At 33.0% G+C, this 25,446-nt stretch overlaps 1 protein-coding gene across 1 annotated transcript in view; it reads left to right on the top strand.

Annotated features, from left to right (window-relative positions):
• UBA6 (ubiquitin like modifier activating enzyme 6) overlaps window positions 1-25,446 on the top strand; it is an 84,559-nt gene that overhangs the window by 32,457 nt on the left and 26,656 nt on the right. The window contains 11 exon segments of the mRNA XM_047719434.1: window positions 3,503-3,583; window positions 6,617-6,739; window positions 8,608-8,731; window positions 10,604-10,707; window positions 12,438-12,500; window positions 13,427-13,503; window positions 14,135-14,201; window positions 18,919-19,062; window positions 20,397-20,464; window positions 21,776-21,854; window positions 22,927-23,007. Coding sequence (XP_047575390.1) covers window positions 3,503-3,583; window positions 6,617-6,739; window positions 8,608-8,731; window positions 10,604-10,707; window positions 12,438-12,500; window positions 13,427-13,503; window positions 14,135-14,201; window positions 18,919-19,062; window positions 20,397-20,464; window positions 21,776-21,854; window positions 22,927-23,007 — 1,011 coding nt within the window.

The raw sequence follows: 25,446 nt of genomic DNA, 5'->3' as shown, positions 1-25,446 counted from the left end.
TTGCAGAGTCTTTAGGGTTTTCTATGTATAGTATCATGCCATCTGCAAATAGTGACAGCTTTACCTCTTCTTTACCAGTTTGGCTGCCTTTTATTTCTTTTTCTTGTCTGATCGCTACAGCTCAGACTTCCAGTACTGTGTTGAATAAAAGCAGTAAGAGTGGGCATCCTTAACTTGTTCCTGATCTTAAAGTGACAGCTCTCATTTTTTTACCATTGAGAAGAAAATGTTAGCTGTGGGTTTTTCACACATGGCCTTTATTATGTTTAGGTATGTTCCCTGTAAACCTACTTTGTTGAGAGTTATTACCATTAATGGATGTTGTACTTTATCAGATGCTTTTCCTGCATTTGTTGAGATTTAAATGATCGTAGAGTTTTTATTCTTTCTCTTGTTAATGTGATTTATCATTTTGATCCATTTATAAGTATTGAACTGCCCCTTGCATTCCTAAAATAAATCCTACTAATCTTGGTAGAGAGGGTTGTTTTTTTTTTTAAAGAGTTTTTTAATGTATTGTTGAATTTGGTTTCCTAACATTTTGTTGAGGATTTTTGCATCTCTGTTTATCAGAGATCTTAGCCTATAGTTTTGTTTGTTTGTTTTTATAGTATCTTTGGTTTAGAATCAGGGCCTCACAGAATGAATTTGTAAGTTTTCCTTCCTTTTCTCTTTTTTGGAATAGTTTAAAAAGAATATATATTAACTTCTCTTTAAAAGTTTGGTAGAATTCACCTGTAAGGCTCTCTAGTCCTGGCCTTTTGTTTTCTGGGAGTTTTTTGATTATTGATTTGATTTTTGATAGACTTCTTTTACATGAGTATCTGAGCCTAAAATAATGTAAGGGGTATGCTCAGAGACCAAAAATGTACATTAGCCAAAGGAAATGAACTACTTATTGGCTATGGTCACTTTTAGACAGGGGTTGCTGGTTTCAGTAACCACATTTCTTGGGAATTAGTGATAATGCAGAAACAGAAGAAACAAAATAGGTTTACACGAGAGAGAGAAATGGATTTGCAACCTACCCCTCTTCGTAAATTTAGAACCTAACTTTCCTATACAAGGAAAGTGTGGATGAGAACAGTCTTTTGCCTATCAGAACAAGAAGATTGCCTGTTCTCTTTTGAGCTCTGGATGAAAAAAATAATGATCTTCTCTGGGAATTCACAACCATATGCTTGTCCTCACCCGAGTTTGGAGATAAACTTTACAGTACTTTGTAATCTAAAATTTCCCAAGCTGAGAATTTAACATAAGAAGTAAACTGGTGATATCCTGGAATGCCAGAAAGAAACTAAACAAATACAAAGGAATCTACCTTCAAATAAACCATGGTATGTATATTCCAGTATATAAAGCCCCTTTGAAGGTGAGTTCAGGATACAAAATAACAAGACAAGAAATGTAGTGCAGTGTGATCAACAGTCAGTGGATATAACAAATAATAGAATTAACCTCCAGGAATTTCAGATAATAGAATAATTGGATACAGACTAAAAATTATAGGTGTTCAAACTAACTGAATCTTAGAAGAAGGAATTAAATATACAGTATGGAAATAAAAAACTATTAAAAACAGGCAGATATGATAAAGGATCATAGAACTTTTAGAAAGGAAAATATAGTCTTAAAATTAAACTCACTAGGTAGATTAAGCAGTGGGTAGATACAATTGGAGTAAGAATTAGTGAATTGAAAGAGCTAAGAGTTTATTGAGACTATAGCCCATAGAAATTAGAGTTAAGTGTGAAAGAGAAATTAAAGAAATAAGAGCTTGGGCCGCCTGGGTTTCTCAGGTCAATTAAATGTCCAACTCTTGATTTTGGCTCAGGTCATGATCCCAGTGTCCTGGGATCAGTCCCCTCCCCTCCCCCCCAAAATCTGGCTCTCTGCTCAGCAGGGAGTCCACCTCCCTTCTCCCTCTGCTCCTCCCCCCTGGTCATGCACACTATCTCCCTCTCTCTGTCTCTCTCTCAAATAAATAAATAAGATCTTTAAAAGAGAGAGAGCTTGAATGAAAAGGTTCATTTCATTAGCTGGAAGGAGAGTATTAGGAAAGAGCAATATTCAAAAAAATTATGGCTGAGAATTTTCCAGCATTGATGAATCACAAATTAGATTCAGTGAATGATAAGTCTCAGATTTTATTCTGTTTACAAACTTAGTAAGTTAGCCTGTTAATATTACTGGTTGCTGGCAGAAAACATGAGATTCCTGGGTCAGAGACTAAGGACTTTATTACTCAGAGCATGGTAAGAAGTATGAGTGTCATGAGATAACTGAGTGGTTCAGTCAGTTAAGTATCTGATTTGATTTCAGCTCAGGTCTTTATCTCGGGGTCGTGAGTTCAGGCCCCACATTAGGCTCCACACTGCATGGAGCCTACTTTAAAAAAAGTTATATTTGCTTCATTTCCTCTTGTCTTCCCTCCAACCCCACTAGTGTAGTGCCGAGGACTCAGTGAATGTCTGCTCATGTGATGGGTCCCTTTTGAGAGGAGGAGCACTGAGCTTGGGAAACCTGCTCTTTTATAGCAAGCAACAGATATGCTTTCCCTCTTTGTTCCAGAGGGTATCAAACCTCATTCCTAAGCTTTCACAAAGCAAATATAATCCTGAGAAATGGCCCAGGAATGGTCGAGAGCCTTGGATTCATGGCTGACCCAGTTGAGACATGTACAAAAAGTAAGAGACCCATCAAGGAGAAATATCTCCCTGCAGGAAGCACACCATATTCTGAGCTAGATGAATAAGAATAAATTCACACCTGGATATTTGTAGTAAAAATTAGTTATACAGTTAATTCATGGGAATGAGCAGCAAGGAAAAGTCTGGAATGAGAGTCTAGTTCTGCTTTTGCCACTTGATAGATGAATAACCTTAGGAAAATTTTTGACCTTTATGAATCTAATTTACTTAAGATAAAATCTAATTATAGAAGCTGTAATTATCTCACAGGGTGATGATAAAAAGGTAAGCATTGAAAATTACAGTCTGCTGGGGCACCTGGGTGGCTCAGTCGTTAGGCATCTGCCTTCAGCTCAGGTCATGATCCCAGAGTCCTGGGATCGAGCCCCATATTGGGCTCCCCTCTCCAGCTCTCCCATGCTTGTGTTCCCTCTCTCACTATCTCTCTCTGAAATAAATAAATAAATAAATGAAAAAAGAAAAAAATTATAATCTGCTATTTTAAAATAACAGAAATTGGTGGTTTCACTAATAACACTGTCATAAAGCAAAAGTCATATTGTGAATCTGATGATTATCTGAAGTAAAAGCAAGCTAAGCCAACTAATGTAACATGTTATTTTTACTTTTGCTATTCCATAACTCTGAAGGTTTTAACCTTAGGATGGACTACAGTAGAATAGTATTTTTTAATAAGGAAGACAATGTGTTTTTAGCATGATGCAAACTGAAATGCTTCTGATTTAGAAGTGTATTTTTCCAAACTAATTGTTTATTTTCTAGTATTTAATTTCTTACATTCTTCTTAACAGTGTGTTGTATTGACTGAGATCAAACTTCCGTTGCAGAAGAAGATCAATAACTTTTGCCATTCTCATTGCCCTCCAATTAAGGTAATAGTATCATTTAATAATGACAGGTAGTTAAAGAAAGAACACTTCCACTATTAGAATTTGTAGTTTTCCAGTGCATTGTATAAAAAGTTTCTTTTTACATGAGGACACTCACAGTAATATTTTCCTCTCTTAATTTTGGCATCATGTTCATTTCCTATTTTCAAAACCAAGATCTAAATTTGACTTATAGCAGATTGCCAAAACTAAGGAAGAAATAAGGTTAGGAATGGAAAGAATAGTAAATATTGACTTCATCATTTAACTTTAAATATGGCATAATGGTGGTTTCCAAGACGTTTATTGGTTCTTGTAAGAAATACTGATTGAGCATCTGCTACAGATACATTGGAGGCAGTAGGAATACATTAGTGAATAGGACAAACAAATTTTCTTATTCTAGAAAATTATCTAGTAAGGAAGATACATAGTAAAAAAGCAAAGAAATACCTAGTTTCAAGTCCTATGAAGAAAAAAGCTAGGTAAAGAGTAGAGTATAATGTCTACATGATGTTGGGATGGGAACTAGTGCTGGTTCTCTCAAATTGAAGGTCAGGGAACTCCTTTTTGGGGAGATACCATTTGAATAGAACCCTGAATAATTATAAAGAGCCAGCTATAGAAAACATGGGAAAGAGCATCCAAAGCATGAAGAACAGCAAGTATAAAGACTTACAAGTATAAAAATTCGCTTGGTGTGTTTAAGGAATAGCAAGACGCAAGCAAGACCAAAAGGGAGTTTGGGTAAAGAGAATATGAGTACACATTTTCAGAGGATTAGGTTCAGAGAGGTAATTAGAAGGCCATAACTTATATAACTTTGAGGATAGCTGAGTTTTAAGCCCATGATTTTGGCCTGATGTATGTTTTTTAAAAGATCACTCTGGATATGCTATATGGAAAATAGTCTAGAGCAGTAGTTTTCAAAGTATGGTCCAAGGATACTGAAAATTCTTGACATCTTTTCATGGGATCTGCAGAGTCAAACTATTTTTCATCCTATTATTATAAAATGTTATTTTCTTTTTCACTCTGATTTTCTTATGGGATACAGTGGAATTTCCAAAGTCTAGATGATGTGTAGTGATACTATTGCTTTGACAGCTAATGGAATGTGTTTGTATTCTTGTGTTTTAAATGTTTCTCAGTTTTGATCTCTAACACAGCAAATATCAATAGTTATAACCTATGAAATAAAAACTCTTTCGGTCCTTAATAATTCTTAAGAACATGAAGGAATTACAAAATCAAAGAGAAAAGAGAGCCATTGAAATATGAGGGTAGAGTAGAATAGCCTGTGTTAGAGATGCTGGTGCCTTAATCAAGAGAGGTAGAAATAGAGATTGTAAGAAATCACTGAATTTGAAATATGAGAATAGATGAATATGAGTTGTGAAGAAAAGAATAATCAAGAATTACTTCTAGATTTTTCTGGAGTATTGAGTTGTGCTGACATTGGAAAGACCGGAAATAGGTTTAGATTGGAAAAATCATAATTGATCCTGTGCAGTTCCATACATATTACTAGCTCCACCTCCTTTGTGGGATTATTTGTTCCTTTTGAAAAAGAAAAAACTGTTCCTTTTGAGGTAGGCACTAAGCCAACAGTCATACTCTATTAAATAGATGTGGTGAAAATTTTTGGATTGTGGTGTTTACATAACATATTTACATTCTGTGCAACATTTATGCTGTGGTTCACAGTTTAAACAGATGAATAAGACATAAGGTAGTCAGTAAACTTAAGACAGGGCACATAAGTATTACAAAATAATTACACTGAGTTATGAACTAAAATCTTTGTTTATGTAATTGATATACACAGTCTTACTTGAAAGTTGTTCTCGAAAAGAAAATGTCCTCAAGTTTACAGCTTTTAAAGTTAAAAAGTTTCTAAATTTCTGCTCAGTTTTGTTTCATAAAAAATGCTGTGCGTGTCCATTTTGATAGTAAAGGCAGTACATGATCCAGTAGGAGGTAGTCTTCTATTGACCCTTTCACTGCTTCATGTAATAAGTGGTATAAATTACTTTAATGGGCTACATTTTTATATCCAAATATGAATATACGAGTTTTTGTTAAAAAAAAATGACTTTATACAGGATCATATGTGATACGGAGTAAGAATTTCCCTTTATTATTTTTAACTCTAAAAATTATTTTGAGCACAAAAACAGTTTCTTTACAGATTTTTAGAATGGAGAGTATTATAAAAACCACTTTTAATAAAACAGTGATTAACAATTGTGTGTAAGAATCTGATTTTTACCTCTCTTGACTTCAATGTATACTGTCAGTACCTCAGCCCTTTTCTGTTTGTGGCCTTCATTTTCAGCTTTTAGCTCTGTTCTAGTTTCCATTAACTCTACTTTTAGTGAATAGGCACTCTTTTTATTTTCTCAAATGGAAAGTAAAAATTCACTGCTAAAACCATTGAACCAAAATAACCATTTCTTAAATATTTTACTTGATTTTTAGGAAAAGGAAAGAATTTTTGTCATTTAAAAATCAGAGAGTGTAGGGGCCCCTGGGTGGCTCAGTGGGTTAAAGCCTCTGCCTTTGGCTCAGGTCGGGATCCCAGGGTCCTGGGATCGAGCCCCACATCGGGCTCTCTGCTCAGCAGGAAGCCTGCTTCCCATCCTCTCTCTCTGCCTGCCTCTCTGCCTACTTGTGATCTCTGCCTGTCAAATAAATAAATAAAATCTTTTAAAAAAAAAAAATCAGAGAATGTATAATGATGATTGTGCCATCTTCTAATTATGTAATACTTAGAACTATCCAGTCCCAAATACCAATATCCTTGATTCCTGAAACAATTTACGATTAATGTATTTTATTTGTGATTCATTTTATATCCCAAAGGATAATCTTTTGTTTGTTTTTGTTTTTGTTCTGTTTTTTTTTTTTTTTTGTGGGGTTTCTTGGATAATCTTAATTACAAATAAATATGCTGTGAGGGGGCTTAAAATAGAGGTGGAGGTCTTTTCTTTACGTAAATAGATAAGCTTGAACTTGTTTTTTATCATTTCACAGTTCATCAGTGCAGATATGCATGGAGTTTGGTCACGGTTGTTTTGTGATTTCGGTGATGAATTTGAAGTTTCAGATACTACAGGAGAAGAGCCAAAAGAAATTTTCATTTCAAGTATAACACAAGTATGATTGTGTGTGTGTGTGTGTGTGTGTGTATATATATATATATATATACACACACATATATTTGTAATTGTATATTTATATGATTAATTTTTTAATGTTGATGTGACTATAATTTTTCAAATAGTGATATTAGCAAAATGCTGTAATATGCAGTATTTTTCATTTGTTTTATAATATTTTAAGATAATTTGTAAGGGAATATTGTGTTAATCTCTTGATTACATTAAAAGTTAGAATAGACAAGAGTATCTGGATTCCTTCTAACATTAATAATTGGTACATCAACATTTACTTATGTCATAATTTTAACTTTGTTCAATGTGGTGCTCCTATTGGACATGAAGTGTGATTCAGTGTTTACTGAACAGTGTTTATTGTGTCCGATTGTAGATGTACTAAGTATGTCATAAGTCACCTGGCCCATCACTTGACTATAGGAGGATACATAGACAAGAGCTTTTCTAAAATTTGTTATATTTCTAAAACATCATTTGGAGGAGGAAAAAAGTTAAGAATTACCCTTAAGATCAAAAAGTATGTACTTTCTAGCCACGTTAGAAAGTTCATATAAGCTTAAGTTTTTAATTCCCTAAAAGAATTGGAGAAATCATGATCAATTTCTTACTTGTTCTTTTTTAGTTCTTGTTTTTTTTTTTTTTTTTTAGTCTAAATCATTACATTTGTTTGCATCCTTTCTAGTCAGTTTACGTTAAAGCTCAAAAAGAAGCCAAATGTAAGGGAATAATATATTTTGACCTGATAGTGTTTGTGCTTCTATCTTTATGCTTGATTTTTAACCCAGTGTAATGTTGCCTTTTCACCCCTTCTTAGGAAAAAATGCATTTGAAAAAATCATTTTCTGTCTCTCTACTTACAGAATGATTTTTTTATTCAGCCTTTAACCTTTGTACTTGATTTTAGTTTGTCCCTGCAAATATCATACAGTTAGAATATGCTCCAGGGTCTAGTATGGATGCTTGTATTACATTGATATTTTCTTTTATTGAATAGTGCACAAAGTATGAAGGTTATCCATAAAGAATTATAAAATAACCATAAATGTTCCCATTTAACTTACCTGCAAATTATTCCTCTTTTTAAATAAAGTCCTTATGAATTTTATTCTTCTTGAGACATTAGTAAACCCACATTAGGTTTATTTTATCTACATGCTTGTGATCATGATTTTATTCTTTTCCAAATTATTCAGTCCACAAGAGAATTTTTAGAATCTTCACAATTATGAAAGACAGAATGACAATTCTTTAGCTTTTATTAGATTAAATTATCATTACCTTATTCAAGAAGTGTGTTGGATTATATGTAGTTGGGAAATTTTTGGGCCTTTTGACCTATCTCATCCATCCTGTTTGGTAAGATAAGCCAATTTCTTCCTATTTTTATCCTGGTAAGCTGGGCTATGTATTTTTTTCCTTTAAAGTGTTGGGCAAGCTTTAAACTACCGGTTTTCTGTCTTTAAATTTCTGTCCTTCTTCCTTCTATTTCCTTGATCTTAAAGTTAGATTCATCATTTTTGTACAGTTTTTTGTAACAAAACTTTAAAATTTAAATTTGATGACTTGAATGTCTTTCAGAATTCACAGAAATCTTAATACCTGTGAAATATCCGAACTCCTTTGTAGAATCTGTCTCCCCAAAATATAAAAATTCTATTTTAAACATTGATAGTAAAATAAGATGATCATTATTTTGCAAGAATTCTTAAAAGGCTTTTACTAAAAAAGGAATGTCCCAGTATTTTGACTATTTTGAGAATTTTATTTTGAGAATTTTATGATAAGATGGTCCCTTTTGTGAGAGATTTAAAATTTGTACAAAAAAGGTATACATGAACTTGTTTTTAGGCTAATCCTGGCATTGTCACCTGCCTTGAAAATCATCCTCACAAACTTGAGACAGGGCAGTTTGTAACATTTCGAGAAGTTAATGGAATGATGAGCTTAAATGGATCTACACAACAAATAACTGGTAAGTTCATGTGTTTTATTAATTCATTTATACTTACTCATTATTTAGCACTTTAGTAGTTCAGACAATCTACTCAGTGCTGAGAACTCAGCATTAACTCCAACATGATCTAGTTCTTGGCCTCAGAACATTCAATCCAAGTGAGGAGATAGTTACCTTAAGCAGTGATGGTATAAACAGAGTACAGGCATTCTGGGAACTCTAAATATAGCAAGGACATCTTCTCAGTCTTGGTACAGCAGCAGTAGGAACAGAATATCTTGATTAAAATTTTAAGATTAGGGACGCCTGGGAGGCTCAGTTGGTTAAGCCGCTGCCTTCGACTCAGGTCATGATCCCAGCGTCCTGGGATCGAGTCCCACATCCGGCTCCTTGCTCAGCGAGAGCCTGCTTCTCCATCTGCCTCTGCCTGCCACTCTGTCTGCCTGTGCTCACTCTGACAAATAAATAAATAAAAATAAAAAATAAAAAAATAAATTTTAAGATTGGATTGACTTAGGAAAGTGGTGAAAAGAATATTCTATGCAAAGCCAAATAATAAAAGGCAAAACAATTCAAGGACTAAAAGATATAATATGGCAGGATGACAGTGGGAGTTGAGGTAGGAAGTCTTAAGGCATTTAAGAGGAAATTTCATGATCTTATTTAGTAAGGAAGCAAATATTGCAACATGGGCAGCTTACTCATTTAGGGAGTGCAAAAAGGGAAGTTTTGAAGAGAAGGTAAGGTGGAAGGACAGTTAAGGCCCGTTGTAAGGTGGCTATGAACTATACATGGAAACATGTTTTTATTCAGTGGCTTGGATGGATAAAATGAATGGATGTTATTGCAGGCAAGTTTGTGGGTTTGTTGGCAAAAGCCGAAGGAATTTGGTTTTTTTAATAGACTAAGATGAGGTCATTGCCCAAAGGAGAGGAAAGGTGCCATGGTTAGAGATTTGAGGAGAGTAAACATTTTAAAAAATAGAAAGATTTAAAAGAAAATAGAAAGATTATCAGTCTTCATTTAGTGCCCATTTGAAGTTGAAGATAGTGAATTTTTAGCAGTGTTAATTTGCATAGTTTGTGATTTTCCTCCAGCCATGTTTAAAAGATTTAAAGACATTGCTAGACATCTTGTAACTCAAAGGTGGCATGTTTATACCTGTTAGCTAAGAACGATTCATGTTAATCTTTAGGACATTTGAAATTCTAATTATGTAATTACTGTATAGACTAGTAAATAGATTACTTTTTTTTTTCTTGTAATGACTGCAAAATGGATCCTTAGGAGAGGAAAAAAATTAGCCGTTATGAACTATTTTGGATCTACAGTTAATCATTCTTTGGTAACAAAATTACTGGATTTTGTTTCCCAGACTATATCCAGATATGTAAAATACAGGTTAGATCATTAACATGAAAGAATTTTTATCTGCTTTTGCAAAAATTGACTCAGCTAATCATTTAGGGTTATTGTTATTTTGGGGTCTATGCCATGGGGGATTGTGATAGTTCAGAATCTTGAGGCGACCATTTGTCTACCTACCTACTCATTAGCCAGTACCACATTATATTTTAGTATTAATTGTATATAATTATTAGTTATCAATATTAGTTATTGATGTTTTATAAAATGATTTTACTGTTTAGTAATAAGCATCCCTCATTACTGTTATCCCCCTCTGAGTTTTCGTGGTTATTTTTAAGTCCTTGAGTTCACATTGGAAAAATAGTGTGTCTAGTTTTCCACACTTTCTGCCCCCTCCAAAAAAGATTTATAATGGGATCTTCTAATTGTGTAAATTAGGGAAGATTAAGATCTTTATCATGATAAGTCTTCAAATTTAAATACCTATATCCGTATATAATGGTTTTCTTATTTTTCTTTTAGTGGTATCACCATTTTCTTTCAGCATTGGTGATACTACAGAACTGGAACCTTATTTACATGGAGGCATAGCTGTCCAAATTAAGACTCCTAAAACATTTTGCTTTGTAAGTATTTTTTTTTTTTGCTTTAAATGTATTTCTTTGCAGAAGAATGCGAAGAGAAAAAAAAGTAATAAAATAGTTAACCAGACAATTAATTCAGTAGATTTAGTAGCTGAACAGATTTTTGGTTTTGATTTGTACATACTTGGAGGGAAATGGGATCAATTTAGGGAAATAAACTGATAACAATAAAAAATTTTTATATCTAGAAAAAAATATTTTATATCTAGAATACCAATTTATATCTAGAATACTAATGCATGTAATTGAGGTATAAAAATTACCTTAGAGGGGGCGCCTGGGTGGCTCAGTGGGTTAAGCCTCTGCCTTCGGCTCAGGTCATGGTCTCAGGGTCCTGGGATCGAGCCCCGCATCGGGCTCTCTGCTCAGCAGTGAGCCTGCTTCCCCCTCTCTCTGCCTGCCTCTCTGCCTACTTGTGATTTCTCTCTCTCTCTCTCTGTCAAATAAATAAATAAAATCTTTAAAAAAAAAAAAAATTACCTTAGAGGAACTCTACTTTTTTGAATCATCAAAGAGTTGATCATTCTTATTCCCTAAGACAAAAGATAAAACTAATATATGTTTGAAGGATTTAACAAGCTTTGAAACTATGTTTTGTTTTATTACTCAGTTTTTTACATTTTTAAAGTAAAAGGAATATTTTTCATACTTAGTTCAGGTTTTTAAATTTTAATTTCAGGAAAGAGTGTATATGTTGGAAATATAAAATAAGCCTATACAAACTGGCGTTGAAATTGTAAGTTTCTAAATAGAATATAGCAGGGACATCTGGGTGGCTCAGTCAAACATCTGCCTTTGGCTCAGGTCATGTTCCCAGGGTCCTAGGACTGAGTTCCACATCTGGCTCCTTGCTCAGAGGGAACCTGCCTCTCCCTCTGCTTGCCACTCCCACTGCTTGTGCTGTCTCTCTCTGTGTGACAAATAAATAATATCTTTTTAAAAAGAGACAGAGAATATAGTAGCTACTGTGTACTGAGGAACTAAGGAGTTTCTTGCCGCTTAAATCCACAGGCCTCTTCTCATTATAAGCTGTCTACTACATCTCTATATTTTCTTGCAAGTTCTCAAGGTTTAACTTGATTGCCTCTTCTTTCCAGAACAATTATTAACCATAGTCCTCTACAAGGCTTAGTCCAAGCCAAAGTTTGAAGAAAACAACAGATTAAAATATAGTTCATCAAATCTGCCCCAGCATTATTTCCTCTTGGTTCTGTTCCCAGTTCTTAATAATGCCTCAGGTTTAAACCCCAAGTAAATTTCAGATTGGGTGGGTGTTTGAGGGGATGGTTGGTTGATTGGCTGGGTTTTTCGGCCTTTGTGTGTTCTTTGCTCCACGCAGAAAATTTCAGCTTTGAGTATTTATTCAAGTCTTATCAGGCATAACAAATCTTGATAATTCAATATAAAAAAAAATACGGTAGTTTTTTAATTAAAACAGTAGTTTTTTTCAAGTATATAGGTGTTTTCACCAAGTCTTTCCAAATATAGTAGCAGGTTGTCTAATTGCATTTAACATTCAAAAAAATGATGTACAGTTGTTAAAACAAGGGGCAGTAGGGAATGGTAACTCTTTTATATTTCAATTAAACCGTATTAGCCCAACCATCCATAGTTATTTCAGACCTTTGAGAGAGATGTATTCCTTTTAGTGCTCTATATTTTGTCAAGGAATCACTCACTTGCTCTGAAGTAATAGTTTTTGTTTTTTTAAGGAGCCATTGGAATCTCAGATAAAACATCCAAAGTGCCTTATTGCGGATTTTAGCAACCCTGAGGTAAATAAACACTTTGTAGTTTTTAAAGAGGAAGCAAAGTGGGGTTGGGAATTGGTAAGAGACATTTTAAAGTTGAAGTAGGCTAACCATGTATATACTTTTCTGTCAGGTTTTTTTAATAAAGGTTGGATTCACATACCTAGAGTTGATTCCCAAGGATTAAAAACAGGAATTTATTTCATGGAAAACTTTTTTAAATAATAGGAATATATGTTACTTTAATAATGATATACTAGCTTTGGTATTTAAAAAAATGATTTCAGTAATTTATGCAGATGAGTTTACTAAAAGATTTTCTGAACCATGTAGGTTTTTTTAAAATTATTTTTAGTAACATATAATGTTTTATTTGCCCCAGGGGTACAAGTCTGTGAATCATCACGCTTACACCTTTCACAGCACTCACCATAGCACATACCCTCCCCAATGTCCATATGACCCATGTAGTTTTATATGATACATGTTTCTTCCTAAAAACCTTGGAAGCATTTATTCTATACTTTTATATCCCTGAATATAATTGTGTAGCAGTGAATTTATTTGTGGTAATGAAAGAATTATTATATGAACAGTTTGCAGATTTATAAACATTGATCAAGGAAACGGATTTGGTGATATTGATTTTATACAAATTTTTTTTGTTGTTGTTAGTTGATATTACTCTGACTTTCATGCAGATAATGTACTAAAACCTGGGATTGACACTCAGATATGTTATTTAAATAATAGCCTTATGGTCTTGAAGTCAAGTTGTTTAACTTCTCTAAGCTTCAGCTTCCTTATCTGTTAATTAGAGATAATAGTAGTATTAAGGTAATTGATTTATTTTAAGAATTAAATAATGTTTACAAAATTTTAGCACAGTGCCTGTCTAGTACATGTTATGCTGTCAATAACCGTTGAGCAATTTTTAATGTTCTAAACAGGCACCTTTAGAGATACACACAGCAATGCTTGCCTTGGACCAGTTTCAGGAGAACTATAATCGCAAGCCAAATATTGGGTAATGTTTTCTGTTTTAAATAACTTTTTTTTTATTATAAAAGCAGTATTTTGGAAATGATAGTTTAAAAAATTTAAAAAGTAACTAAAGCCCCTTAATAGTTGCAGTACTACTAGATACACCAGATTGTATAAATGTTTATTATGACACGTTCTTTGTTCTGGTGGAAGTGGAAAGATCAATTTATAAAAATGGATTTATGCTAAATAAGAATTTTCCCATTTTGAGGTCTTCAGAAGCTACAACTTTAAAATAAAAAATCTGAGAATTACTGAATTATGAGTCCACTATGTAATTTTTTCCTTTCTAGCCTATTAAGTCAGAAGTATTGTTGCAAATAGTTTCTTCCTTGTCAATTTAAAACTAAATCCTATTATAGGATTTATAATAGGATTATATACCATCAGATTTTTAATTAATGCACTTATTAATCAACTACCTTTAAGTCATGATTTTTAATTAATGCATTTATTAATCAACTACCTTCAAGTCAGGGAAGCACTTCATGCTACCTGGTGGCAAAATTCCACTTTTTTTTCTTACATATTTCTTAAATTTTAGTTTTGAATATGACTTACTATTTATAGCATTTCAGAAAATTGAAATTGGGATGCTTCATTTTGAATCCTAGATGCCAAAAAGATTCCGAAGAGCTTTTGAAACTAGCAACATCTATAAGTGAGACCTTGGAAGAGAAGGTGAATATTCAAAGCTAATGGCCGTCAAAAAAGGTGTAACAGAGATACATTCTATATATTAATATTCTCTTACCTTTCAGATCCCAGCTTTGCTGCTTATTGACTCTGTGACAGTAGGCAAGTTACTTGAATTTGTTCTGCTTTAGTTTATAAATCTATAAAATAGCATTAACCTACCTCAGGGGTTTATTATGAGCATCAAGTGATTTAATTTTGTGACGTGCTTAGAAGAGTATGTGGCATATAGTAATTACTATTTGCTGTTGCTGCTATATTTTTAGTATTAATATTATCTCTTCTGATTTACTTAGTTGGTTAACCCACAGAAACTCACTGTATAAAGTTGTAAGCTCTCCTATAAATCATCTCTTGTCCATTATATATTCATATTTCTTAATTGCATTTTGCATATCATGTTTGGACATTTCATCTAGAAAATGTCTTTTTCATGTTATGATGCCAGTGCCTGCTGGCCAATAGTTTCATTTTAGCAGATACCAAAATAGCAGTGTTTGTGCAAATTCAGTATTTTTGTTTTCGTTATTATATTATAAAAGTAAGAAGGAAATGAAAAGTCTTCACATTTGTGGTTAAGTGAATATGATCTCATGTTTTATGTGATTAAACAAAGAAGGAAATAATGTACTGAAAACAGTGAGTCATTAACCACAAGTTAAAGACCTTTTATGCATTTAGTGGTTACAGAAAAGTGTGAAAAGCTATAAATAGATTGATGAAGTCTGTGATTAAAAGGAAGGATATGATTAAGAATTCATCAGGGTTATTGAGATAAAACTTAAAGAAAATTAGGCCCTTTTTAGATATTCAGTATAGAAAATTCTATATGAAGTTAAACTGCACAATTAAGTCAAAGTGTACAGTCATGTCACCACCACCAGCATCAAGATCTAAAACATTTTCATAGTGCCAAAAAATTCCCTTATGCCTCTTTATAATCATCTCCCACTCCCCCAACAAATCATGCCTTTTTCTTGGAATGTCATGTAAATGGAATCATGTAGTATGTAACCTTTTGAGTCTGGATTCTTTTACTAAATGTAATGAATCTGAATTTCATCCATGTTGTTGCATTTTCATTCCTATTTATTGTTGAGTAGTATTCCATTATATAGATATACCACAGTTTGTTTTCCCCTTTAGCAATTGGTGGACATTTGGATGTCCAATATGAGCAATTACGAGTAAAACTCCTGCAAACATCCATACAGATTTTGGTGTGGACTTATGTTTTCATTTCTCTTGGGTAAACACCTGGTATTGTGTTAGAGCGTGAAATGATGGGTATATGTTTAATTTTATAAGAAACAGCCAAATTGTTTTGCATAGTAGCTGTACCATTTTTGCATTTCTACCAGAAATGTATGAGAGTTTGAATTGCTCTGCATTATCTTCATAATGGTATATTATCTGTTTGTTTGATTTGAGCCATTTTAAAGTTTATGTATTGATCTTATTTTGGTTTTAATTTGCATTTCATAGATGACTTTGCATTTGGTATCTTTTCATATGCTTATTTGTTACTCCTATCTCTTCTTTGATAAACTGTCCTTTCAAATCTTTGTTTTTTAATTAGATAAGTTGTTTTCCCATTGATTGAGAAAGTTCTTTATATGTCCTGGGTATCAACCCTTTATGGGATACGTGTTTTACCAATATTCTCTTCCAGTCCATGGGTTGTCTTTTCATCTTATTACAGTGTGTTTTAAGGAGTTTTTAATTTTTATAAACTTCAGAGTACCAGTTCTTTTGTGTGGTTTGTATCTCTTTTTAAATCCAAGGTCATATGTTTTCTTGGAGAATTTTTCTTTGTCCTTTGTTTTCTTTGGAAATTTTTATGGTTTTATGAGTTCATTTTTATATACATGCAAAAATATGGGTCAAGTGTATATAATTCATATTTTGTATTCATTGGGTACAGTTTTGTGCTTTTATGAGATTTTTTTTTTACCCTGCCAGGCATAGATTAAGGTTAATTTTTAAATATATGAATATCCAGTAGTTCTAGCCCACTTGTTGAAAAGGTAGTTCTTTCCTTATTCAATATTCTGGGTATTCTTTTTCAGTAATTTATTGAACACCTATGTGTAGGACTACTTCTGAGCTCACTGTTATCTTCCATTGGTTGTTTCTGTCCTTTTGCTAGTACCATCCTATCTTGATTACTATAGCTGTATGGTAAATCTTGAAATCCTAGAATATTTCTTAGAGCTCAAAATTATGTATTTTTCTGATTCTTACATGTTTTAAATGTTTTCAGTAGTCTCCATGCTTGAAAGACAACTTGGCTGAATATAAAATTCTAGGCCTTACTTTCTTCAGTGGTATCTTGCTTTGTATCTTACTGTTGAGAAATTTTGTTAAGAAATAGAATGCCAGCTTAATTTTCTTATTCTTATAAGTAGTTTGGTATTTTTGCCTCGTGACTTTTTATATTTTTCATCTATAAAGTGTAATAATTTTACCTGGTTATATCTCAGAATTGATCATTCAGTCCATTTTCTCAGGTATATTATGAGCCCATTTTGATACATAGATTTAGATTTTATTTATTTCTTCCCCCTTTTGATCATTTAGGTGGTGTTTGCTGGTGGAATGGATTATTTTGATACTTAGTTATTAAATTTCTGATTCAAAGTGAGGTGTTTTGTGTTTGTTTTCCCACATCTGCCAAATGTTCATTAAGGATGTATGAGTCACTCAATCAAATTTCATCTGCCTTGTGATTAGTTTGGAGGAGAAATTTTCAGTAGCTGAAATGTTTTGATTCTAATTTTCTGTTTCCTACTTACATTACTTTGGTATAGTAAATTGGTTTTTCTCCATACTTTTGGTTCAGGGCAAGGGTTTTGGATGCTTTTTCAGATTACTACTTCTGAAACCCTTATTCTCTTAGGATACTGGAGTTTGTTTAGTAGATTCTTTAATGGGTTTTTGTTTCGTTTATTTGTTTTAGAGGATAGGTGTTGGTGCCTTGTGGATCTCTTTGATTTCTGTTAAATCCTTAACTTCCTCTCTTCTTGTTTTAGCCTTTTGTGTCAAAGATGTCTCCCTCTTTCTGTTTACAACATTCTCTCCCAGATAAATTCTTACACCATAGTCAGTGCTGAGATCTGCTAGATTTCATAGGTTTTCAGTATTTTTTTGCACTTAGTGTGGGGCTTTCTGTTTTCTCAGAATGATTTGTAACTGTTAGGCCTTTCATTCTGTTTTCTGTGGTTACACACTTCTGCTCTCTCCACAGCCTTGCAATAGTATGATGTCCAAAGTAGTTTTGTTGGAGCTTAGTACTTATTTTTCTATTTACAGGTAATTTGAAGTTCATAATGTTCTGTTTCTTAGTAATACTGAAACTCTGCCACTGGTTTATTTCTCTTTTTACGGATACATACCTGTTTTTAGAGATTGTGTGGGGAAATTTAGATTTAGGCTGCTGTCATTATCCTGAGGCAACCAAATATTCCCCAGATTTGGCTGTTTGTTAATTAAATAATAGTAGAATCTTGGGAGATAGTGTAACCTAATGGTAATTTGCACTTTTGGGGTTCAGATTCTATTTTATTAGCTATAAAATCTTAAGTAAATTCCTTTTTTCACAGTTTCTGTTTTCTAATTTGAATGATAAAAATTATATTTCCTAGGATTATTTTATAAATTACATGTGAATTTAATATAAACTCACACTAGGTGCTCAAATTACCTGCTTCTATTCGCACTATCATCGTTTTTAATATTGTCACTACCACCAGTATCTCCACATTCAGAAACGGCACAGCTTAAATGAAATCATAATCTGAGTTGCAGTTAGTGCTAAGTAGTTGAAAAATAATGAAATCTAGAACACTGAAATGGAGTGAGTGGAATAGTAAATAGATAGTAACCTCTTTTTGTATCACAGATGTCTTTGAGAATATGATAAGAGCCTTCCCTGTTTCCCCCCAAATATACAAGTAGTGTTATTTTACATAGGGTTTCAAAGCAGTTGAGCCCTATTTGATTTTAAGGTTAAGATTTAAGGTTATTGCTATTGAAAGAATAGGAAGAGAAAGAGAAGCCAGAGCTCATGAAAAGATCTTTCTCACAAATAAATTGTGCTAATAATAGCTCCAGAATCCAATTCCCCAATATTTCCTTAAAAATACTAATAAATAAGTCTTATTTCAAGAAACATCATTTCAGCTTTAAAATATGATAATGACAACTTCATGGTGATTGGTCCTTAAATTAGTGTGGAAAATTGCCATTACTCTCCTTTTTTTTTTCTAACAATGTATTGCCTCATTATTTTTGACCCTTTTACTTTTTATTCCTGTAGTTTTCATTAAAACACTTTTCTTAAAATTCTGGTTGTTTATAAATATTGACTGACATCACAGAACTGCTCTTTAACAAAAACTGTAATGGTAGATATTCCAGTTAATCTTAAGCCTTGCCCTAGTGAAACATAAAGATTCAAAAACTAAAAATGGGCAGTTACTGATACAGAGAAATACTGCTTATGGTAACTAACATGCAGTTGGATCTTTTATTATGAGATTGGAAATTTTTTAGGACTTAATATCTATTTAGTAGGGAAATTGAGTAGCTTTTTACAAAGTTAAGCTACAGTAATTTAATAATTCTCACAGTAAGCCATTGAAATTTTAAGTGTCTCTGTAAAAACTGTTAAGATTGTCATCTTTCATGGCTTCTGTTTCAGCCAGAAGTAAATGCTGACATTGTGCATTGGCTGTCTTGGACTGCTCAAGGTTTTTTACCCCCACTTGCTGCAGCAGTAGGAGGTGTTGCCAGCCAAGAAGTATTGAAAGCCGTGACAGGGAAGTTTTCTCCGTTGTGCCAGTGGGTTAGTTCTGTATTTTAATATTGTTTTATACTTAAAGGTTGAATTTCCCACCCATACAATGAATGTTTGTTATGAATTATAGTATTAATATATTATAAAAGCAACCTTAAAATGTTTTTTGATGCATGAGTTAGATGTGATGTTCCACCAAAGTTTAATTCTCTAATTGAAACTGACAATATCATTGGTTGAGGCTACTGGAATATAACCCCAAGTTGCATTCTAGGTTATATTTCCCTCATTTGTGAGAGTGAAGGAATGAATTTTCTTTATACTTAAGGTTTTAGTACTATTAGCTTAGTATTCATGGGCTCTCGGGACTTTTAAACAGTTCCATGGAATATTTGGGCATCAGGAATCTTTAAAATTCCTTCCTAGTTTTAAACTAAAAGTAAAAGCATGGGAATGGTGTAAGTATGAGAACGTTATATATAGGATAAAAATATCTCAAAAAAGAACTAAAAAAATCCTTATTTCTGTTACCAAAAGGAATAATTGGCGGAGGGTATCAAAGGATACTCTTCAGGCCCTTTCCTTTTTGAAAACACTATAACATTTTGAATATAACATTTATGTTTTAAAAAGTACCACATAATTCTATTTTGCTGCTGAATTACTTGATTTATTTTAACACAGAGTACAAGTTCAGTTGTAAATGTCTAATTTAGATACAGCAGTTAACAGTATGGGGAATATAAGTTGTTATTAATATGGATTCTGTGTTGCTATAATAAACAGCCATTTAGTTATGTTCAAATTTGCCACATAAGTTACTTAAATGAAAATGAGAGTGAATTCTTTTTTTTAATGAACTTTAACATGGTATTTTTTTAAATGCTAAAATTGTGACTTCCTAAATCATTTCCCTTCTGGTATATGTAATTATGAATCACATAATATACCCAAACTGGAAAATAAAACAGAGTAGGTACTTTCTTATCTAAAAGTAATCAGATTATTTATTCAAACGTAGCTGAAATTGAATGGGGCTTCCGGAGTTTTTATGTAATTATAAATAGATTTGGAGGTGAAATTTCCTTCGGTTTATTAAAATTAAAATATCAGTTTTAAGATGGGTAAGTGACATGAATCTAATTATATCTTTTTAACAGTTCTTCAAGTTTAACCATTGGTTTAATAAAGTAATATAGGGATGTATATTGTATAAAAAGCAACAAATTTTTTTTTAATGTATTGTTTTACTCAGGATTGGTATTTCTATCATTGTTTTCCTTAATTCAGTAACTACAGAAGAGAAAAACTGCTTTTTTTTTTTTTTTTAGCAATTTAATGTTTATACATAGTAAGTTGTGTTTTTATCTTCTACTTTAAAGTTATACATTGAAGCAGCTGATATTGTCGAATCCTTAGGTAAACCAGAACGTGAACAATTTCTCCCACGGTAATTCTGAAATTTTTCTTGCATTTTTCTTAGTTGAATATTTGTAAGAGATAACAAGGCCAAAAGAGTTTCTGCTCAAATATGCATTTGTTTTAGAGGTCTTTTCCCATAAGTTGCTGACTTCTACAGTTACTTTTTTCTCTACTTAGAGCTTATTTTTAAGTGTCAGAATAATGCAGAATCTCTTTATCACTTTATAAATAATGAATATAAAGTTTTAAATTATATGCCATGAGAATAGTTAGCATTTAAAATACCATTCCGAATTTAGATGAAAACGGGCACCTGGGTGGCTCAGTGGGTTAAGCCTCTGCCTTCAGTTCAGGTCATAATCTCAGGGTCTTGGGATCCAGCCTTACATCGGGCTCTCTGCTCATCAGGGAACCTGCTTCCCCTCTGTCTCTGCCTGTCTCTCTGCCTACTTATGATCTCTTTCTCTCTCTCTGTCCAATAAGTAAATAAAATCTTTTTAAAAAAAAATAGATGAAAACAATTGCTATCTGCACCTTTTATTTGTATCATTCTTCATCTTTGAGTTACAAAGCTCTGAGAATCTGATTGAAGCTTATGGATTATTCCCCCCAAAATTAACATGTCCCAAAGTTCTGCCTTCAAATTAAGTGCATTAACAACTCCAAAGCCCTACCATAGACTTCTCTAGGAACCTTTATTAAAAGTCCCTACCTGGGATGCCTGGGTGATACAGTCAGTAAAGTATCCAACTCTTGATTTCAGCTCAGGTCATGATCTTAGGGTTGTGAGATCAAGTCCCACATCAGGTCCACATTCAGTGTGCAGTCTGCTTGAGATTCTCTCTCCCTTAAACCCTCCTGTTCATACTCCGTCTCTCCCTCTCTCAAATAAATAAATAAATCTTAAAAAAAAAAATTCTCCTTTACTTGATCTCAAGATCATGAGATCCAGCCTGGCTTCAGTCTCCGTGCTGGGTGTGGAGCCTGCTTAAGATTCTCTCTCTCCCTCTGTCCATCCCCCTCCATTTGTGTGTGCGTGCACTCTCTTTAAAAAAAAAAAAAAAAAAATCCCTTCTTTAGAAAATTGTCTTTTCTAGATAAACTGAAGTCACCGTTACTTAAGTCATTTGGATATATGATATTAAATAGAGAAAGAAAAACTTATTTCTTAATATGGTTTTTGTCTTTCAAATAAGATAATTTCCTTTTAGATTGGAGGAAGTTCAGAGTATTCTATTTAAAGTACAACATTAAGTTGGTATTAACATTAAGTTGGTGAAACTAATCTTAATAATGTTTTTATGCCTTTCTGGTTTTTGGTATATGTTATTTTCCTCAGAGGAGATAGATATGATGCCTTACGAGCTTGCATTGGAGACACTTTGTGTCAGAAGCTACAAAAGTTGAATATCTTTTTAGTAAGTATAAATAATGATAATAAACAGTACAACCAAACTCCTATTGTGTATCCTCAAATTCATTTATTAAAGCAAATTTGAGTCTGAGTACAATTCCTGACAGAATAGACATTCACTAGAAGTTTAAGATAAGCCAAATCCATTCTGTTGCCTGTTTTTGTAAATAAAGTTTCATTTGGAACACATGCAAACTTATTCATTTATGTATTGTGTGTGGCTTCTTTCATGCTATAATAGCAGAAGTGAGTAGTTGAGAAAGAGACCATATGGCTACAAAACAAAAAATATTTACTATCTGATCCTTTACCAAAAAAAAGTTTGCCAACCCCTTGTATAAAGAATTAATACATTCAGAATTAAAATATGAGTATGATAAGTTTTGAAAATTAAATGATTTTCTAGAACTACATTAAAAATTAGACTTGGGATGGGTTTTTTTCCTCCACCATTTAAATTTTTTCTTACCGAATCAAGGAAGATGTAGGTAGAATCTGTCTTTCTTAAATCTTAATTAGTGCTTTGGCAGGATATCTCTCCCTAGTACCATAAAATTCCTTTTCCTGACATTAATGGGGTTTTTTTTATTATTACAATCGGTTGTGAAAATACTGCTGATTTTGTAGTAATTGTTTTTTAAATAATGTTTTGAGTATTATAGCTGTTGCTGAACTATGGAAAGTCTTAGAGTAGATAACTTCATCAAATGAATTTTGAAGATTATCTGTAAACAAGGAATCTTTTTCATCAAAATGTTGCACTGATGTTTTGTATTTGTTTCTATTTCATACAAATAATTAGCTCAGTTTGCTTTTGTTGGAATAGTTTATTTAAAGGAATTGTAAATATTAAGCTTTTCCCTACTTGATTTATACATTTTTTTCCTTTAACTGAAACAGTTAAAATAGTATAATAAACTAGTTATGTACTCTAAAGTGAATCACAAATGTTCAATTTTAGAAATCATATGTATATATTAAAAATTGTCATTTGAAGAAAGTTAAGATGAAATTTCCTTGTAGTAAGTCATCTTAATTGTATTTAATCTGATATATTTCATTTTTCTCCTCTGTAGGTGGGATGTGGAGCCATAGGCTGTGAAATGTTAAAAAACTTTGCTTTACTTGGTGTTGGTACAGGCAAAGAAAAAGGAATGGTAAGATATAAATCCTTGAGAATTAAGTTTATATTTCTGTTGCTGCTCGCTTTTGTACTATATTTGACTGCATAGATCTGAAATACTAATTTTTGAGGAGAGAGAATTATGCTAGAAATTGGGAGATTCTGATTCTATTCTGACAACTTTTGAGTTAGATGATCATGATCTTGTGTTACATGATCTTGTGGCAAAATACTTTTTAATTCTCTGTTCCTCAGTTTCTTTTTCTAATGCTATGAAACTGGTATCTCTACTTTCTACCTCATAATGTAACTATGAAGATCAAATTCTTTTGAAATGGGTTTGCAAACTATAAAGCACGTAAGAATTGTTATTATTTCTATTAAGATTCCTTACGAATTATTAAATAAATCTTAAAGATGGGAGCAGCTAACATTAAAGTGGCAGAGTTCTCAGATAAAGTTTCAATTAGTGATTATCAAAAGAAAAGGGAGTGGCACCTGGGTGGCTCAGAGGGTTAAGGCCTCTGCTTTCGGCTCAGGTCATGATCCCAGGGTCCTGGGATTAAGCCCCACATGGGGCTCTCTGCTCAGCAGGGAGCCTGCTTCCTCCTCTCTCTCTGCCTGCCTCTCTGCCTACTTGCGATCTCTCTGTCAAATAAATAAATAAAATCTTTAAAAAAATGAAAAACACATTTAAAAAAAAGAAGAGAAAAGGGAATAATAAAAACTTCGGTGTAGTTTAAATTCTTAAGATGGTAAATGTGAGTTAATTGGGAAGCCATGTCATATATTTAAATAAGAATATATTTCACTAATTTGTTTTGCCTTTGATATATAAACTAGCTTCCAAGAGTAGTAATTTCATAGATTTATCATAGTGATTAATAGTAATGAAATGACTAAAATTTATATGCTAGTTCACAGTTTATAGTTGTATTAACATTGTCTTCATATTCCACTTAAACACTTATTATCACAGTTATAGACTGATATTCTTACATACATATTTTTCCTGCTTAGCATTTCCTAAATTGTGTTTCACAAGCCACAGTTAGTTCTAGTGGTTTTAAAAGGTATTTCTAATTTTAAAAAAAAAAAAAAAGAGGGGCGCCTGGGTGGCTCAGAGGGTTGGGCCTCTGCCTTCAGCTCAGGTCATGATCTCAGGGTCTTGGGATCGAGCCCCACATTGGGCTCTCTGCTCAGCGGGGAGCCTGCTTCCTCCTCTCTCTCTGCCTGCCTCTCTGCCTACTTGTGATCTCTCTCTGTCAAATAAATAAATAAAATCTTTAAAAAAAAAAAAAAAAAGAAAGGAATTAAGAAATCTTGGTTATCTAAGTTTGGGAATCACCTGAATATCTTAACTCCTTGGAAATTCATAATGCGTATCAGCATATAAAGGTACTATAGTAAATAATCCTACTGATTTCAGATGACAAAGCACAGTAAGTTAATGTGCACAGATTTCTATCCTGCAAATACATAGACTTGCCATATAAATTATTCTCTTTATAGTGTTTACAAAATGTAGCCCGACTAACTGGGAAGAAGGAAGGAGAGATCCCCAGGTTCCAGGAACCAAGAGAGAAATTAATTTCTGAGCTAAAAGTTGTGGTTATTCACAAGTGTATATGAGTATATGTCCAAAACATTAAATAGAAAAAGAAGTAACTCATGAGAAACTGTTAATGAAGAGTACCATACTGTACTCTGTACTGTACAGTATGTACCATACTGGTGTGTAGAATCCAAAATTATATCTTATAAAAACTTCAAAGAGAGAGATGAATATAAAATTAAGACCATTGAAATCTCCAGAGCGCTGACAATAACAAATGTGGAACTGCATTGTGGTGATAAATAAACACGGAAAGTACATAGAATTATGCGAAGAAATTAACACCCATTCAAGACAATTCACAATAAAAAATGACAATCCATGAGAAAAAAAGTACCACCTGGAAGAATAATAAGTTAATGAAAATAGACGAACTAGATTACAGGAGTGCTACAAATAATAGATCAAACAAACTTTAAAATAAACTTTAAAATGACCAAAGATTTAAAAAAAAGGGGGGGGGGGGAGGGCGCCTGGGTGGCTCAGTGGGTTTATCCTCTGCCTTCAACTTGGGTCATGATCTCAGGGTCCTGGGATCAAGTCCCGCATCGGGCTCTCTGCTCAGCGGGGAGCCTGCTTTCCCCCACCCCCCTCCCACCTCTGCCTGCTTCTCTGCCTACTTGTGATCACTGTCTGTCAAATAAATAAATTTTTTTTAAAAAAGGAATAGAAACACGAGAGAGGGAAGGCACTAAAATTTTTACAGAAAACCAAAGAAGACTTTTTGTGTAGTCAATGAACTTAAAATTCACATATAACTGAAATGAGAATTGATGCATAGAAGTTAAAAACCCAGAAAGCTATCTTTCTTTTTTTTAATGAAAGCTGTCTTTCTTTAATGAAAGAAGATTCATTTGC

This window comes from Lutra lutra, chromosome 2, assembly GCF_902655055.1.
Source record: "Lutra lutra chromosome 2, mLutLut1.2, whole genome shotgun sequence".
Taxonomy (NCBI): domain Eukaryota; kingdom Metazoa; phylum Chordata; class Mammalia; order Carnivora; family Mustelidae; genus Lutra; species Lutra lutra.
This window is presented reverse-complemented; position numbering and strand designations above follow the sequence as displayed.